The sequence below is a fragment of the Andrographis paniculata genome, unplaced genomic scaffold (assembly GCF_009805555.1).
Source record: "Andrographis paniculata isolate CXL003 unplaced genomic scaffold, ASM980555v1 Contig34END, whole genome shotgun sequence".
Lineage (NCBI taxonomy): Eukaryota > Viridiplantae > Streptophyta > Magnoliopsida > Lamiales > Acanthaceae > Andrographis > Andrographis paniculata.
This window is the reverse complement of record NW_026137567.1, coordinates 4779637-4797667: the sequence shown is the minus strand read 5'-3', so window position 1 is coordinate 4797667 and position 18031 is coordinate 4779637. Positions and strand designations below refer to the sequence as shown.

The 18031-nt window shown below is 34.9% G+C and overlaps 4 protein-coding genes and 1 non-coding gene across 7 annotated transcripts; 2 read left to right on the top strand and 3 right to left on the bottom strand.

Annotated features, from left to right (window-relative positions):
* Window positions 1-4432: 4432 nt before the first annotated feature.
* TRNAN-GUU (transfer RNA asparagine (anticodon GUU)) lies at window positions 4433-4504 on the bottom strand. The gene has a single exon. It is a non-coding gene; the product is annotated as a tRNA-Asn (tRNA).
* A 1660-nt stretch (window positions 4505-6164) lies between these two features.
* LOC127248481 (laccase-11-like) lies at window positions 6165-8954 on the top strand. Its single transcript, XM_051270838.1, has 5 exons — window positions 6165-6403; window positions 6677-6828; window positions 6941-7314; window positions 7506-8429; window positions 8525-8954. Exons 1-5 carry the CDS (start codon window positions 6296-6298, stop codon window positions 8653-8655), a joined length of 1689 nt encoding a protein of 562 aa, XP_051126795.1. The 5' UTR covers window positions 6165-6295; the 3' UTR covers window positions 8656-8954.
* Window positions 8955-9079: 125 nt separating this feature from the next.
* Window positions 9080-11559, top strand: LOC127248484 (putative glucose-6-phosphate 1-epimerase). Its single transcript, XM_051270841.1, has 10 exons — window positions 9080-9227; window positions 9336-9443; window positions 9720-9830; window positions 9996-10047; window positions 10161-10298; window positions 10412-10510; window positions 10665-10762; window positions 10900-11007; window positions 11103-11184; window positions 11327-11559. The coding sequence occupies exons 1-10, from the start codon at window positions 9160-9162 to the stop codon at window positions 11390-11392; spliced, it is 930 nt and encodes a 309-aa protein (XP_051126798.1). The 5' UTR covers window positions 9080-9159; the 3' UTR covers window positions 11393-11559.
* Window positions 11505-14442, bottom strand: LOC127248485 (phosphopantetheine adenylyltransferase). 2 transcript variants are annotated; one of them, XM_051270842.1, is made up of 7 exons: window positions 14071-14442; window positions 13816-13957; window positions 13665-13736; window positions 12675-12734; window positions 12428-12522; window positions 12037-12106; window positions 11505-11956 (listed from the first exon to the last, which is right to left on the bottom strand). In XM_051270842.1, the coding sequence occupies exons 1-7, from the start codon at window positions 14133-14135 to the stop codon at window positions 11837-11839; spliced, it is 624 nt and encodes a 207-aa protein (XP_051126799.1). In that variant the 5' UTR covers window positions 14136-14442; the 3' UTR covers window positions 11505-11836. The 2 variants fall into 2 exon arrangements, with proteins under 2 accessions (XP_051126799.1, XP_051126800.1); XM_051270843.1 differs by having other exon boundaries at window positions 14066-14439.
* A 442-nt stretch (window positions 14443-14884) lies between these two features.
* Window positions 14885-17632, bottom strand: LOC127248482 (uncharacterized). 2 transcript variants are annotated; one of them, XM_051270840.1, is made up of 5 exons: window positions 17010-17192; window positions 16803-16921; window positions 16601-16703; window positions 15446-15654; window positions 14885-15362 (listed from the first exon to the last, which is right to left on the bottom strand). In XM_051270840.1, exons 1-5 carry the CDS (start codon window positions 17040-17042, stop codon window positions 15089-15091), a joined length of 738 nt encoding a protein of 245 aa, XP_051126797.1. In that variant the 5' UTR covers window positions 17043-17192; the 3' UTR covers window positions 14885-15088. The 2 variants fall into 2 exon arrangements, with proteins under 2 accessions (XP_051126797.1, XP_051126796.1); XM_051270839.1 differs by having other exon boundaries at window positions 16803-17632.
* Between the last annotated feature and the right edge of the window lie 399 nt (window positions 17633-18031).

Genomic DNA, 18031 nt, shown 5'->3' with positions numbered 1-18031 from the left:
GCTTGCTGTAACAAAACTTAATTTTAAATTGGTGTGTTTTTTTAGTTAAATTATTATTACTATTTTATAATAATTTGTGTGTATCTATATACACATATGTTTTGTAAAAAAGTAAAAAATAATCCGGTAAGGGATGACTACTGGTGTTGGAATTGGACTTGTGACCGTGAAGTCACGCCTCAGGTCACCTGTTATACAATAATTATATAGCGAAAGAAAGTATTATAATAAAAACTTATTTCTTTAACCCAAACTCTTTCAAATCAAATGGACTTTATTAGGGTTTATTTTTTTGTAATTTATTTTAATTTTTTTTTACTATACTATTTTTTAGTATTATTTTTTGATTTTTCTTATCAATATTACATTCAAATATTATTTAAATTAAAATTAAAATAAAAAAGTTCAAAACAAAATACACATAAGAACAGTAAAATAAAAAATATCAATTATCATTTAAATCATTCCTAGTAAACAGTATTTTCATATATGTTTTGAATTCAATAAAATGATTATATATATATATTTACAATTATATATTCAACAATGTTTTGCAAAATAATAATAATAAATAAAACATACTATTTTAAATATAAATACATATTGAAAACAATGTTTTAAAAATTAACTTATTTGCATGCTATTAAATTTCATCAGAAATTTATCCAGAGTGCATCCGAACAGTAGCAGCAGTGTATATATTCTCACAATAATAATAATAAAAAAAAAAAAAAAACTTATTTTATCATAAAATATATAAAGACAATAAAATACCCCCGGAAAATTTAACATACAAAGACAAGTAAAGAAAGGGACAAAATAACTGCACGTTGATACCAACGGCATATTATTATTATTATTATTATTATTATTAATTGGAACCTCGAACTATGTCCAGAAACAATACCACCTTTTATCCATTTCCCTAAAGCCCCGTTATACATATTTATTTATTTATTTATTATAAAAATATAAATAAAATATGAAAGATAGGAATTAAATAATAGTGAAAAGTATGGGCAGCATATGGTTATGCACATGCGACACCACACCACCCAATTTGTCTTTTATTACAAAGCACCCCACAAATATTTATTTCAGTGCAAATGCCTCCCACATGACTCCATCATTCATTGTTTTTTTTTTTTTTTTAAAAAAAAAAAAAATCAAATAAATTCTCTTGTTCATTATTTTTTTCTATTTAAATTTTGAATTTGAAATTAAAATTTGTATATATTAATTAACTAGTATAGGTATGTTAAAAAAGAAAAAGAAAAAAAAATGGATGAAGTTAAATAAATAAATAAAAGATAAGAATATAGTAATATATACGGTTTGTTTGATTGTAATTCAATATTTATTTGAAATTAACTATTGATTTAAATTCTTATTAAAATAACATTTTGATATAATTATTATAATATAAAATAATATATATTTATTAAAAAATATTCATTGTGAATAGTTACAATTTTAAATCACAAAAAAGAACCCTAGTTTGTTCACCCAACCAACATAAAAATGAATATCTATAAACTCTTCACCCAAATAAAACATTAATAATAGAAATATATTATTATTATTATTATTATTATTATTTTATATAAATTGTCTAGAAATAATAAAACAACTAATTTAATAATACATTTATGTTTTCAAATAATTAACAACAAAAATTTCTAAATACTAAAAATAAATAAAAACCCAACCTTGTAATTTATGAAAACAATCCAAACATTTGAAAAAAAAATAAAAAAATAAAAAAAATATGGACCCACATTGTTCTGTTATATTTATAGACAAGTTCATTAGTCAATTTGTCAATTCTTGACATAAATGATTGTTAACATATAAAGTTTATTAATATTTTAAAATATATTTTATTTTATTTTTACAAAGACAATTAATTTGAATATTTATATATTAATTTGAAAATTAACCTAATTCATGTACGGACACACATGTTTGCTTAACTTATAAGCTTCTAATTAATAAAAAGACCAAATGACAACATAATTAGTATGCCAAAAATGTTGCCTGCAACTCCTAATTATTGTCCAAATTTTCTTGCTTGATTTGATTTGTGGGTGTGTTCCCTTGTATTTTTAGATAAATGTATATTTTTATGTATATTTATAATATAAAAAATAATATTTTGTATTAAATTATTGAAATATATATAGTATATATCCCTTCTATCTCAAAAAAATGTGTTCATAATTTTTAATAAAAAAAATATATACTCCCTTCCGTCTCAATACAATAGTCATATTTACTATTTTTGTCCGTCTCAAAATAATAGTCTTATTCTTCATAAATAACCATATCACTGTAAAATTACACTTACCTTTTCATTATTATCACACAATTGTCTTTACTTTTTACACTAATAAACCTATAAGGACAAAAAAGTCTTTTACATGTACTTTTTACCCACTACCAATATGATATTAATATTCCTTAAATCCCATGTCAAATACAATCCAAACTATAATTTTGGGACATAGTGAATATTATGTATTTATATAATTTCAAACTTAAATTACCACTATTTAATTTATGCAGTTTTTTCAATAAAAAAATATTACTCCCTCCTATCCTGTTGGAAGGGTGGCGTTTGCTTTTTGCACGTAGATTTTTGAATATTAGTATTATATTTGATTGTAGTAAAAAAGACAAAAATACTCATATTAGTATGATGTAGTATAAAAGTAATGACATTTGTGTAATATATTGTAAGTTGAAAGTGTATTTATTATGTTAAGTATGTAGTACAATTACTAAATTAGGAAATGGTAACCTTATTTTGGGACGGACGAAAATGAAAAATGGTAACCTTTCAATGGGACGGAGGGAGTATTATTTTTCCACATAAAATCATATAAAAATATTATTTAAATCAAAATTCCAATTTCAAACTAAATCCAAACAAACCATAGAGTTAATATATTCATCGAGCCGTTTAGATAGAAGTTTTATTTTTTTTGAAAATAATAAAAAATTAGTATTTGATTTACTTCCTCCCATATTTATATATTCATTTACTTTTTGTACTAAATTTTATAAATATTAATATTATATTAAAATATAGTAGAAATAAAAATAAAAAAAACTAAACTAACATTATCATTATTTATTCAAAATAATTACTATTATCAATGAATAGTACTCCTCCGTCCCACATAATTTGTCTATATTTTTTATTTTCATCTATCCCACGTAACTTGTCATTTTTATTTTTGGAAATATAATTATGCACTTTAATCGCATTTTAAATTTTATAATTTTTTTAATTTTAATTAAATTATTTACTTATTTTAATCTTAATCTATAATTAGTTTTACTTTATAATAATTATTTTTATTAATACATTTCTTAATTACTTACTGATTATACTTTACCTAAATTTTCGTATCTACCGTAATAGTCCCATATTTTCTGGGACGGAGGGAGCAACTTTCAAACGCATATATAAATAGATATCTTGAATTCGGCTCCAACTTTTATTAAGTAGAGTTCAAGCTTGTTTAATTAAGTAAATTAGTTAGAATTTCATTATATTTATTTATATATATATATATATGTATATATGCGTATAATTGTAAATAAAGTCAATTGATCTTATTTTACTTTAATTAATTTATTGTTATTGAGTTATGAGGAAATGATACCTCATCTAATATTGACAGCTCTAAACATCCCCGGACAAAACCCTAGTTTCTTTCTTTTAACTAGGCGTGTGAATTCGTGTTTTTGGGTCGTCTTCGTGTCGGGTTGAGTCATAGGAATAACAAAAAAACTGTCAATCCAAACCCGACCCGAACCTAAAATTTGACTTGAAACCCTAGACCCAAACACAATACAAATTTTTTCAGGTCGGGTTCAGGTTGACCTGAATTAGTTTCAGGTCACCCGAAACCCGAATAAACCCGATATGAACTTGACACGAAACAGACCTGAAGATTTTTAAAAAAATTAAATTGACCTAAAAAATATCATTTTTATTTTTATATTATTTTATATTTAAAATAATATAAATATTATAAATTAAAATAATAATAATAAAAATTTCAGGTCAATCCAAAACACGAAACCCAAAACCTAACTTGATTTTGATATTTCAGGTTATCAGGTCAACCCGAAATACGACCCGAACACGACACGAATTTTTTTCGTTTCAGGTTCGGGTCGACCCAATTTTTTTCAAACCTGAAATACCCGAACCTGAAAAATTTCAGGTCGAAAGGGTTCGATTTTTCGCGTCGAGTTTACTTTTGACACCCCTACTTTTGACACATAATCCAAAACTATAGTTTGCAAATATCGCAGAACAGAATGAGACACGATGAGATAGAAACAAAGAAAGGGAATGGTTCCCTACTCTTAACGGTCAAAGTGAGCCCTGAATTCGTTAATTCAGAATAAATCAAATCTCCCCAAATAGGATTCGAACCTACGACCAATCGGTTAACAGCCGACCGCTATACCACTGAGCTATTGAGGAACAACGGGAGATTCGATCTCATAGAGTTCAATTCCCGTTCTCAATCTATGACCAATATGAGCTCGAACCCTCCTCCGTAACTCCCGGAACTTCAAACATTCAGTCATATACTCCCTCCGTCCTAAAACTATAGTTTGGATTGTGTTTGGCACCGGATTTAAGACATATTGATATTATATTGGTAGCGGGGGTAAAAAGTACAGGTAAAAGACATTTTTGCCATTGTAAAAGATAGTGACAATTGTGTAATAATAATAAAAGAATAATGGAAGTTATATAGTGATATGATTATTTATGAAAATAAGACTATTATTTTGAGACGAATTGGGGCTGAGAGAGTATATATTAATATCAAATTCAAATCAAAATTTTTCCAAACCCATAAAAAAAACAATACTCATCACACGAACCAAACGAGTGCTTGCAAGTCAAGTAGTTTTAACTAATTTTAATTTTAAATAATATTGTTGGCTAAATTGGCCATTTAAATAAATATTATATATATTACATATATACATACCCGAAACCATCTCCCTCGTATTACACTCAAAATATTTCTGTGCTCTCTAAAATACCTAACAGACCCTTCACGCCATTGCTTTAACTGTTACACACTCCTACCATATATATATATTTAAAAATAAAAAAATAAAAAATTAATAGGTGCTTCCAGTAATTTATTTTTATCAGCTAGCAATTATAAAATCAATTCACAACTCTATATACCCTCATTGGGTATATATTTATGCTAATATGGTTGTTATGTTTCACTAAAAAAAAGTTTGACAATTTTCTTATAAAAGACAAAACATTCACTACAAAATATATATATATATATATATAACAAGAATTTTGTCTGCAAAGTTCACGTAGTAACGCCGTCAAATTACAAGAAAATGGTATTTTTATAACGAAATTTTTATGTCCTTCAATCCATTTTTTTCCGTTACTAATGACATTAGAGATAAAATTAAATGAATCTCGTTAGCTACGTGAACTTCAAGGACGTAATTTCTATTACAAATATATTATTTTCTCACATAAAATTAACAATTTAATAAAAAATATTAATTTTTATATGATCGATTCGTACTTCAAATGAAATACACACCTCAAATTAATTAATACACACACTTTTTCTTCTAATAAAATACTCCACCCATCTCACATATAATGTCATATTTTTCATTTTCATTCGTCCCACATCTTATATCACTTTCATTTTTTGAAAAAGTATTACACACTTTAATCATATTTAAAAAATTTCAAATTTTTTAATTTTTAATTATACTATTTAATTATTTTAACCTTAATCTATAACTATGTTTATTATATTATAATTATTTTAATAATATATTTTTAATTATTTGATAATTATATCTTTCTTAAATTTCTGTATCTACAATAACACTGACATCAGAGAGTATCGTTAATTTAATTAAAAAATCCAATCTTCCAAACACGACTTCATGAAATGAAACCCTAGCTGTTGGTGTCTTAAAAATGGAGGGTTTCTAAGCCTTGAAGTTAGTCAATGGCCCATGAAGCATCGCCATCAGTATCTTGCTTTTAAGGTTTGATTTCGGATTTTATATTACAGCCCACTCTTACACATCCCCTTCACCTACTTCTTCTTCTCCATCCATCGATCTTAATCAAATTATTTGGCAATGTCATCAAGAACCATGTTTGTATGTATAAATACAGACAACATATGATTCGATCCTTTCATCGATCCTCACCTCTCACAATTAACTAATTACTCGAAAGAATAGTTTCTCTTTGCTAGACATGGCTCGTCCCTTCTCGTTGCGAATGCTCGGCTTTTGCATCGGCTACTACGTTCTCCTTTGTGTCGCGAGTTGGGTTGAAGCCGACGTGAAGAGATACCAATTCAATGTAAGTAGCCGGCCGGTCCTAAAAAGGACCGGCCAGATAAAATTCAATTGTAGTATGAGTCGATTATTACTGCAAGAAAATATCATTTTTGTAACGAAATTTTTTCGTCTCTGAATTTATTTTTTTTCGTTACTAATGACATTAGAGAGGGAATTAGGGATGAAATTATGTTAGCTACGTGAACTTTAGAGATAAAATTTCGTTGCAAATATATGATTTTTTTTTATAATGTATGGTAACGTGTAGTAATGTACATGTCGATGTGGTGTGTAGGTTCAAGTGACGAATGTGAGCCGGTTGTGCCATGCCAAGCCGATCGTGACGGTCAACGGGATGTATCCCGGGCCGACGATCCGTGCTCGCGAGGGAGACCGGGTTGTAATCAATGTCACCAACAATGCTCAATACAACATGTCGATTCATTGGTATGATCGATCGAAATCCCTAAACACGACTACCTTTTGAGAGCTTTTGTAGCCATTTCGATTGGATATTTTTGTGCTAAGATATCTCGAACTATATGTTTGATATTTGTAGGCATGGATTGAAGCAATATCGGAACGGGTGGGCGGACGGGCCGGCGTACATTACGCAGTGTCCGATCAAGACGGGGAGTAGCTATGTTTATGACTTCAACGTAACTGGACAACGGGGGACTTTGTGGTGGCACGCGCATATTCTTTGGCTTAGGGCTACCGTCTACGGCGCCATCGTGATTTTGCCTCCGAAAGGGACTCCTTTCCCCTTCCCCCAACCCGACCGGGAGGAACTCGTCGTGTTTGGAGAATGGTGGAATGAGGATGTGGAGGAGGTCGTGAAACAAGGGAACGACCTCGGATTGCCTCCGAACATGTCCGATGCTCATACCATCAACGGCAAACCCGGGCCGTTGTTTCCATGCTATGAGAAACGTAAGATATAAGATTATTTGTATATAAATTAGTCATTAGTCGAGTACTTTGCATGCTGCTATGCTCTATTTATACTTACTTCATTTACAAGGAAGTAAACATAAATGTAGAGGACAGAAGGAGTCAGATCAAACTGGACCTGTATTACATGAGTCAACTAACAAACAATTTATCGCGATTTTATCGATCAGATACGTTCGCGATGGAAGTCGAGCAAGGGAAGACGTACCTTTTGCGCCTAATCAACGCGGCCCTCAACGACGAGCTATTCTTCGCCATCGCCGGGCATAACATGACCGTGGTAGAGATCGATGCGGTCTATACGAAGCCATTCTCGACGCACGCTCTACTCATCGCGCCCGGCCAAACGACAAACGTATTGGTCCGCGCCAACCAAATCCCGGGGAGATACTTCATGGCGGCGCGGCCTTTCGTCGACGTCCCCATCCCGATCGACAACAAAACCGCGACGGCTATATTGCAATACAAAGGAGTCCCCGACGCCATCGTCCCGACACTTCCTTCCTTACCTTCCCCGAACGACTCGGCATTCGCCCTCGACTACGCGCACCGCCTGAGGAGCCTGAATTCCGGCAAGTATCCGGCGACTGTCCCGTTGAAGGTCGACCGGAAGCTGTTCTACACGATCGGGCTCGGCCGGAACGCCTGCCCGACATGCGTGAACGGGACGCGCCTAACGGCGTCGCTCAACAACATATCGTTCGTCATGCCGGAGGTCGGACTGCTCCAGGCGCATTACTTCAATAGGAAGGGAGTTTACGCCGCTGATTTCCCCGACAAGCCGCCGACGGCGTTTAACTACACTGGAGCTCCGGTGACGGCGAATCTCAGGACGGCGAGGGGGACGAGGCTGAGCAGAATACCGTACAACACGACGGTGGAGCTGGTGCTGCAGGACACCAATTTGCTGACTGTGGAGTCGCATCCTTTCCATCTCCATGGCTACAATTTCTTTGTGATGGCCACCGGAATCGGGAATTTTGACCCGGCGAAGGATCCGGCGAAGTATAACCTTGTTGATCCACCGGAGAGGAATACCGTCGGAGTTCCCACCGGAGGATGGACTGCAATTCGATTCAGAGCAGATAATCCAGGCAAGCCAATTGTATACATACATACATACATATATATGTATAAAAGTTTTATCTTTTATCGGATTAATTTAATTTTGGGAATTGGATGGATGCAGGGGTGTGGTTCTTGCACTGTCATTTGGAACTGCACACAGGATGGGGACTGAAAACGGCGTTTGTGGTGGAAGATGGAGCAAAGCCTGATCAGAAAGTGATTCCTCCACCCAAGGATCTGCCGCCATGTTAGGGAAGGACGAACACGAACTTGAACAAGAACACGTTGTTGTTGAATCGATCAATGCTGCTTTTCTGGGGCTTCTAAATGTAGATAAGATTATTACAGTGCCTCAAAGCAAGAACACTAAGAGGCAGTCTTATGTATGTATATGTATATGTATATATATAGTCTGTGTGTTTGGATTTGAGGAAATTTCAGAGAGAAGACTTGAAAGAAGAAGAAGAAGGAGGAACTGTGTGTGTTTGTTCTTTGAGTTAAGGCAGGATTGGTCTGTCTGTGATTGAATTTGTTTCGTTGTAATAAAAAATTCACTGTGTGAAGAAATCGATGATTCTTTCTCATCGTCAAGATCGAATTTTTTATTGCATTGACTTTACAATTTCGCTGTAATTTTTTAAAAAATGGAGTAGAGAATATTCAAGAACCTGAATATTCGCATAATTAAAAAAAGGGAATAATTAAAGAAAAAGGGTAAAGGCAGCTCGAGACTCGAAGGCATTTAAAGCGAAGATAATGGCGGTGTCGACGACGTGGTCATTCTCTCCCACAATCTCCTTCGCCGGATCTCGCGGAGTTACGCGGTGAGTTCGAATCGAATCCATCAACGGCGGTTTCCGTCTGTCTACCTCTGCAATTCTATTGTAAAAATAAAGAAGAGGACAGTGAATAGCGTTTGAATTCCGCTGCAGGTTTTCTGGTGTGACAATGGCGTCCGCCGCAGCAAATGTCGAAAACGTGAAATTGACTAAAGGCCTGGGCGATTTGCCCAAGGTAAATTTGATTTCCGTCCATGGGAGGTGCGTTTAATTTTTCCCCCTTTTTCTTCGATTGTTTCGTAGTGGAATCAAAATATGTGTATATATGTTGAATTGCAAAGCTATTGATGCCTGAAATTATTCTAAATGGATACTGTGTTCTTCAATACTGCCTGGCGGATTGTGATCTGATTGATTCAATTTGATCGCCTGTTAAAAACCTAGAATGCTGTGTAATCGAACCATTACAACCTTGTCTGCATTAGCTATTGATTTGGATATGGAAGCTTCAATTTGTAAGTGATGTTCATGCTGCAGTGAAGCAGAGGTGTATCTGTTTGGAGGCTGTGTTACATCCTGGAAAGTATCCGGAAAAGACCTTCTGTTCGTCCGTCCAGATGCTGTATTCAATGGCCAGAAGCCAATCAGGTATCGAAAGTTATCTAAACCATACATTTGCAGTTAATTCGGGACACAAATGGCTGTGTTGTTTGTAATTTGATTTAGGCATTTAGGCATTTGTTGGTATTGAAATTGTTTCGATTTGAGGCTATCCAATGTTTTAATGGTGTTTTTGTGTTTGGGAAACAATAGCGGCGGCATTCCACATTGCTTTCCACAGTTTGGACCCGGCGCAATGCAGCAGGTAAATGATCTTCGTTTTGTAAGAGAAAATAGATATGTCAAAACCTCGGCTGATTTTTTTGTGTCCTGAAGCTAACTTTACCTGGCTTGATGTTGTCTGCTCGATTTACACAGCATGGATTTGCGAGGAATATGAACTGGTCCGTTGTTAATTCAGAAAATGTAGAAGGAAATCCCACAGTAACTTTGGAGCTGAAAGATGAGTCGTATAGTCGCTCTATGTGGGATTACAGTTTTCAGGCTCTGTATAAGGTAACTTGTTTCCATTTTTATGTTATAATCCTCGCCGTGTTAATCATAATCGGCTACATGATTTTGCCAAATTGGGTATGCTTTAAGTTATGTTGTTTGCACACTTTTTGCAGGTCACACTGGAAAATAAAACCCTCTCGACAGAATTGAAAGTAACGAATACTGATGCAAAGCCATTTTCGTTCACGACTGCCCTTCACACATACTTCAGTGTAAGCCAAAGATTCGATTTTTCTATGCAATTTAAGAAGAAGCATAGAACTTGTGACTAAATAATGTATTAATATTTCTAGACTTTTTGTCGATATATATACTCAGTTTCTTTTGGATTCTGAAATTTTTTGTTATTTGTTTCATTTAAATCAGGCTTCGGCAGCTGCTGCTTCTGTACGTGGCTTAAAAGGTTGCAAAACACTGAATAAAGATCCCGATCCCAAATATCCAGTCGAGGGTAAGGAGGAAAGGTGCGTATCGATATTGTGGCAGCAAACTGTTATGTTTACAGAAATTTTTAGATTGCATTTCAGTTGTTCATTGTCGGATGAGAGCTGCTCGATTTGAATGTGCGGTTTTTTTTGTTGATGTTTGTTATTGGAAACAGGGATGTGGTCGTATTTCCGGGATTCGTAGATTGCATTTATCTCGACGCTCCTTCGGAGTTGCATATGAACAATGGTTTGGGTGATGTGATTAGCATCAAGAATACGAAGTAATCGTGATTTTATTTGATTATTTCTCTTATTATTTCTCGATGATCGCATCTTCCCTGGCTTTCTTTCCTTATTCGTGTTTTTATGTCCGCAGCTGGACGGATACTGTTGTGTGGAATCCACACCTGACAATGGAGTCTTGTTATAAAGATTTCGTTTGCGTCGAAAATGCCAAGGTACAATGAGCCTCCGAGGTTTATGTTCATATCAAACCATCTGTCTCTATCTTAATTATGAGACAAAATGGTGCAAGATTTTCGTGGATTATAAGCAATTTTACCTAACATAAGTATTACCGGAAATCAAACTTTGTCTCAGATTCGACAAGTCGAGCTGGAGCCAAACCAATCTTGGACAGCATTGCAATATTTAACCCTGGCGTGATGTTCGAATCGATGATTTTTTTTGGGTAAGAAATGCTACTATGTTCGAATCGAATTGCAGTTTAAACTATCGGCAGTGAAGAAATCCCGAGTTTACATAAATAAGGACATCGTGTATAACTTATACTCTTATTTCTTCATCAATAATACGGTTTACTTCACACGCTAGTTGTCGCTGTTCTTGCTGCTACTAGACTAAGAATTCGAAACATATGAGTCTGCTAAGCGCTGTGGAATCCGTAAGATGAGTAACAAGATTTTTCGATGAATCTAGGACAAGGGCGATCGTGTATACATACAGTTGATGAAACAATACGCGCATGTCGTATGCTACTCTTGGCATTGATCCATACGTCTTAACTCTCCGGGTGAAATTATGCGCGCACACCTCCGTATCTCCGAAAAAAAAAAAACAAGATAATTGTCAAAGCAAATAAGTTCGGTGTTAAACTTGACCGGGTGTCAGGTGAAGGTTGCTCAGTTTCTCCGCTTCAAGTTTCCTCAACGCCGTGGAACTCAATTTGTCTCCGCCGGATTCTTCTTGGACTAAATCGACGACTTCAATCTGCAGATGTTTTAGATATTCAATTTAGAAACAACAATAGTTACAAGGGCGGTGCAATTAGATTCGACTATTTTCAACACCTTTAGCTTCGAAAGCCCTCTCTCTGCTCGTTTCCTATTCACGGATAATCCTCCCGGGAACGTTTCCTTGCTGCCGAACAAATAAATTGAGTGAGCTATATAACATCCTAAGAACTATAGATACAAGAAAGATCTGCGAGAATAGGCGAGATATGGAAAATTCTTCGATAGAAAGATGGATACATATGTGTTGCAATAATTTTACAATAACTACTGCTTGTTTTGATGAAAATCCACACCCATTCATCGATTAAGTTTAAACTTTTCAACGAGGTTTGGCATGCCACATTCTATGCCGAAAAAAAGGAGTTCTAAGGATATCGCGGCGAAACAAATATCAACACAGAGATATGTATGTAATCTATTTCAAATAGTCAGAATAAGTATGGACCTGACAATGATGGCCTCCAAATTATGGTCAACAATTGAAGGGCCATAAGGATCGACGATTGGCTCTACTTGCACAGCCAGCTCTGGCTTAATGGACTGGAGAGAAAATTTTAACAAGTTGCGCCCCGTAAAAGTATACAAATTCAATTTAAAGTGTGGTAACAGCAATCCAGTAGTTCAACAATAATAGAAAACATAAGGATATACAAATAGGATGCCGACTTCGAATGGTAGAACTTAAAAGTTACCTTAATGTAATCTTCTACATTTTTCATCCTTTTCTCAATTGGCTCTATCAGATGAGAATACTGCAAAATAGTTAAAACAAATCGTAAAATTTACCAATTTCTGCACGGATAGGAGTTAACACATTATCTTATCTAATCTTGGATCCGAGTTATAAATATTCAACAAGAACACTCGAACGACCATGGGAAAATCCAAGAAGTTGTGCCAACTCCAAAAAACAAACTCATCTATACTCCCAAAAAAGTGAGTAAAGATTGCGCAGTATTGCAAATGTTCCCTAACTCACATGTACCGCAAAGCAATGCAGCCCTTTTAACAATTCCAACATGTTCACAAGGATGCGCAAATACGGATCGAAATGCAAACCAAACTAAACAGCACATTACAATTTACTACAAATTCCAGTTCGTCTTAAAACCAATAAGTTGCTATATATATAACAATCTCAACAAAGTAAAACTATAGTTTTGCTTTATTAATCTTACTTACAAGTGAGGACTTTTGTATTAACAAGCAACTTATGATTCAAGATAAGTTCAGAACTTTCATAAATGAGAACACAATTTGATGCATTTCCATAGTTAATCACCACAACATATTATTAAGCTATAATCATCACTACTTACGATGAATTATTTCGCCACGATCTCTATTGGAAACATATTAAAACTCCATTCCAATAATAGGTACGAAGCATTATAGATATTGCAATCTAAATTTGCTGGAGGTGTGCAAAACTACTATTAGATTTTGTCCGAAAATTCATCAAACCTTATATATATATCACTACTAAACCCCAACAAATCCTATGGGTTGTCGTTCCCATCTGACAACGAAGTTAATTTTGATCTAACTTGGGTTCAGAAACACAATATGCAATTTATCAATCCAAAAACAGATTATGAATTTATCCAAACATAAAGTAGACTTCAACACCATGAAAATCCTTCTAAGTTCCATCATAAGAACAAATTAAGCTCAATCCGTACCTGTTTATTCGCAAGCATCGGGCCATCGCAAACGCCAACCACAATCCGATCCCTCGCCACCACCGCTGCAGCCTGCACAGCTCAATCAATCGATCAATCGATTATTCAAAGGGGATAAACACACATACACACGCAAAAACGGCGGGTAGACCTTGAGAAATTGGCGATGGCCGTCGTGCAGGCGGTCGAAGGTGCCTCCTAGAACCACCGCCCCGTACGAATCTGGAGGGGATGTGGTCGGATTGGGACTGTGATTGTGATCCGGAGTCGCCATTTCCGCCGAGGCACAGAAGCTGACTTGCAAGTGAGACAAAAACGAAGGAGACACAACAATTAATGGAAGATTAGGTAGACCAGCAATCGCTATCTGTATACATATATATATTTGCCCGCAAAATTACGCTACACAAATGAGGAGTTGGGTGAGCTAATGAGCGAGGCGCTTTCTTCCCCAATTGGGGAGTCCGCCATAGCTTGGAATTTCTTCCTCCAAGTACATTGAATCTGGACAGTGGCTGGATTTCACTCTTGAGACGGCACTCTTGGTTGGATCTAATCGAAATTAGGTATTTTTTTTCTTTTTTACTGATTTCAGGTGGAAATCAAAAGAGGGGAAGGAAATGCTTGCTATGCAATGGGTGGTTCAGATTTCACAAGTTGTCGTCGGAATGGGAGGAGTTCGATGTATTCTCTCTAAAAATTTTGTGTATTGGTGGAAGACGGACATGAAGATTCAGTAATTTTGTATTCCTTGAATTCAATCTCTTCGCCATTTGCATATAATTTGTTTGTCGTATAAATTATATACATTATCCTCACAAATTTCTCACTATTTATCAAATACATATTTTTTTATTTTTATAAATATTGGAGTATATTTTTCTTTTTATTATTTTCAAAATTTTATTCTTCAATAAATTTTTATTTTTTATTTTTATATTTCTTCTTTTCCGACGTCTCGTGTACACATTTCATGTTGCTTGAAAAACGATTATAGCATATTTAAATTATTTTCACTTTATATTCATTTTAAATTAGAATTGAAACACAGCCCAACTCAAATTACTATTTTAATAATTTTTGTCCGTGCAAGTCACATTGTTAAAATGAATCACACACAAAAATTTGTCTAGCAACGGCCTAACTTCAGATATGGACAATTATTTTAATACAATACATATAACAAAAAATATACTTTAATATAATATATGAACAGATGATAAGATCACTCAAACTATTCCCATATATGAATAACTTCAACAATTTTTCCAATCAAATACTACAAATTTCATAAATATCATCATCATCAAATCGAAGGAATGTGTTTTTCATTTAAAACGGAAGAACTGAGCAGTAAGATCTCAAAAGCACATGTCCGTACTTAACCAAAAATTCAAAATCAAACAATGCAGAAATGGATCAACTTAACTGGGCATAGGCGAAGCTACACTGCTCAAACATTTCTTCAAGAAGCTGTCCAGTTTCGAGGTATACACGTCCGGGAAAGTCCGGTAATGGTCGACGTGAGGAGATGGCCCGAAGTTGAAACACCACACTTCTTTCCCAGCCCTCCTCTGCTGCTCCATGAACGATTCTATTGCTTGAAACGGAATGACCTTGTCCCCTGAGCTGTACAGATAGAGCTGAGGGCAATGCGGCTGATCCGTCGACAGACAAGAAACGATCCTCAACAACTTCCTGTTAGAAAAAAAAAAAAAAATTAGTCGGGATAAAGAATGTTCGTGCTTTCAGACATTATTACAAGCCTTATGAATATTTACTCTTTGGCGAAAGGTAGGTTCAGAAGATACGAGAAAAGTTTCTCGAATGTAGATAACATCCAGGGTTCAATTGAAAACGTTTCCTTTGGCTCCGTCTTCAAGCCATTTTCCATGTTTCCTGATTGAGGTCCTGTGCTTTTATCCGGAGAAGGATAGATTGCCGAGCTGTTTTTCTTTAGTAGGGCTGTCGTGAATCCAGCTGCCCATACCTGAGGCGATATCAGGGCTTCATTGTAGGATCAATCTTCGACAAGTTCTTTAAAAAATTGTATGCATTTGTAAAGAATCGTTAAACATGATTGAACAACAGCAAGCAAGATCTTATGCTACATTGCATTTTTCCTTCCAACAGATCCCTTTTTGCCGAACAGAGTACAGATAAAAATTTGCCTAATTTTCATACTTTAAAAAGAAAATTGAGCGGCAGTTACTGTATAATTCAGCACAATGCTCATAACACACCGCATTGAATAACACACAATACACAATATACTGATAAACATCAGACGATTTATGTTAACATAATACAAATTACGTACGTAGTGATAGTACATGTCCACATGGTTTCAACTAATATGTATATGTGCTGTCCCATTGCCAATACATTGTCTCAAATAACAAGGTCGGAAAATCATTTAGGGTGTGTTTGTACAGATTTCACCAGATTTCTAAAACATCAAATCAAATACCTTTTATTTTTTATATTATATTAAAAAAACAATTTTACATTCAAAATATCTCAACACCTAATTATATCACATCGTACCGCTATACAAATTCAAAATTTTTACTATTCAAATCCTAACTCAAAATCCAAACACCCAAACAAACACACCCTAATTAGTCGAAAAGTTGCATAAACATTTAAAACGAAGAAACTCAAGCACCGGAAACAATCCATTTTCGACCAAAATTAGAGATACAGAAGGTAAGAACCATTCACAATCTCTAACCTACAGTACATTGCACATCCATTACTCCAATATAACCAAAAGTTCTTAACTAATCATATTTCAGCCACGACGAAATCCAAAGAACCACAATCCAGCAACTAATTACCACCTTTGAACAACCCACGTCGTTTCTAATAAACCAATTTTCCATTAACCAAATAAGGCACAGAAATCAGTTACAGAAAACAGATTCATCACAGACCTTAGGATCCAAATTGGGATCTCCTCCAGAATCCACAACACATCCTTTAATCTTCTCCATCAAATCCTTCCTATCTCTCAAATTAACAAGAATCGAACCGTACCTGCAGAAGAAACAACAATCATATCAAACAAGTAAAACAGTGCTCAAACACCTTAATCAGTAAGATCAAAATAAAGAGACGAAATTCGAATCAACCTACGCTAGCCAACCAGTATTGCTGAAGGTGTGGAACATCAAGAACCGGTCTCGGCCATTGCTGCTGTTCGACAGCCATTCGGCGAGCTCTTGAGCCAAATTTTCGATCCTCTCCTCCAATTTCTTCCCCAAATCAAACCACAGCACATCAGTCACCGATGCCACAAACGTCACAGCATGAATACCTTTACTGTTGTACATCTCCACGTACCTCCTTAAATGCTTCGGCTTCGACCCCAGCCATCCCAGCACGACGACGGTAACCTCAGGCCCTTTCTCGTCGTCAAAAAGTCCGCCGTGCGGACCATCGGAGATTCGCGTAGGAGCAAAGTTCCAATTGCAGGAATTCTCCTTTGTTCCGAAGAAAATCCGATCTAAGCAACCGCCGGAGACGGAAAATTGCGCCGGAGAGAAGTTTGCAAATGAGGTGAGTGAGAGAAACCTCTGGTTCGGGGAACCGAGTGAGAGTTTAGACACTCGCTGTCGCGATCGAAGGTGAAGGCGCTGGCGATTGCGACAAGGAAGCTGGAATCGGACGTTTTTTACATGGGAATTGAAATTGGCGGAACTGAAAATGCGGGCAGAAGCCGCCATTGATGAGAGCTCTGCAATGGCTGCAAACGGCGGAGAGATTACAGGAGACGAAACTTTCGAGCATCAGGGGGAAATTAAGAACAACCTCTGGCGGAGAATCCGATAATCCCGGAGCTGAACAGCTGTCGATCTCCTTCTCTCCTTGCAGGGACCGTTCAAGATCAACCCTAAGAACCCTAAATCCATCCCATCTTCCAATCCAATTGGTTCCCCAATTCGTTACGCCTCGTGCACTAATAATACTTGTCGGCTAATTTACGCCTTATTAATTGCATTTACGTACGGACAAGAAAATAAGTGTTCATAAATATAAACTTAATTTAAAAAAATACATCCAAATTGGAAAAAATATTCCATTGTATATCAAAATTATCGTCTCATTCAAATTTTTGATTCAATTAAAATTAAAATTTATCAAATTTAGTCTCAGCTAACAAAAATCGATAAATTTTAATTTAAAAGAAACCAAAATTCATAAAAATTGTCATTTTTTAATGACTACAAATTAGATTTGAACTTATTTCTATATTGATTTTACATATATATATATATAACTAAAATAATAATGAGTGTCATCCACCTGATTAAAAATATATTTATTAAAAAAAAAAAATTGAAGGCAAATTTTGGAGAATCATA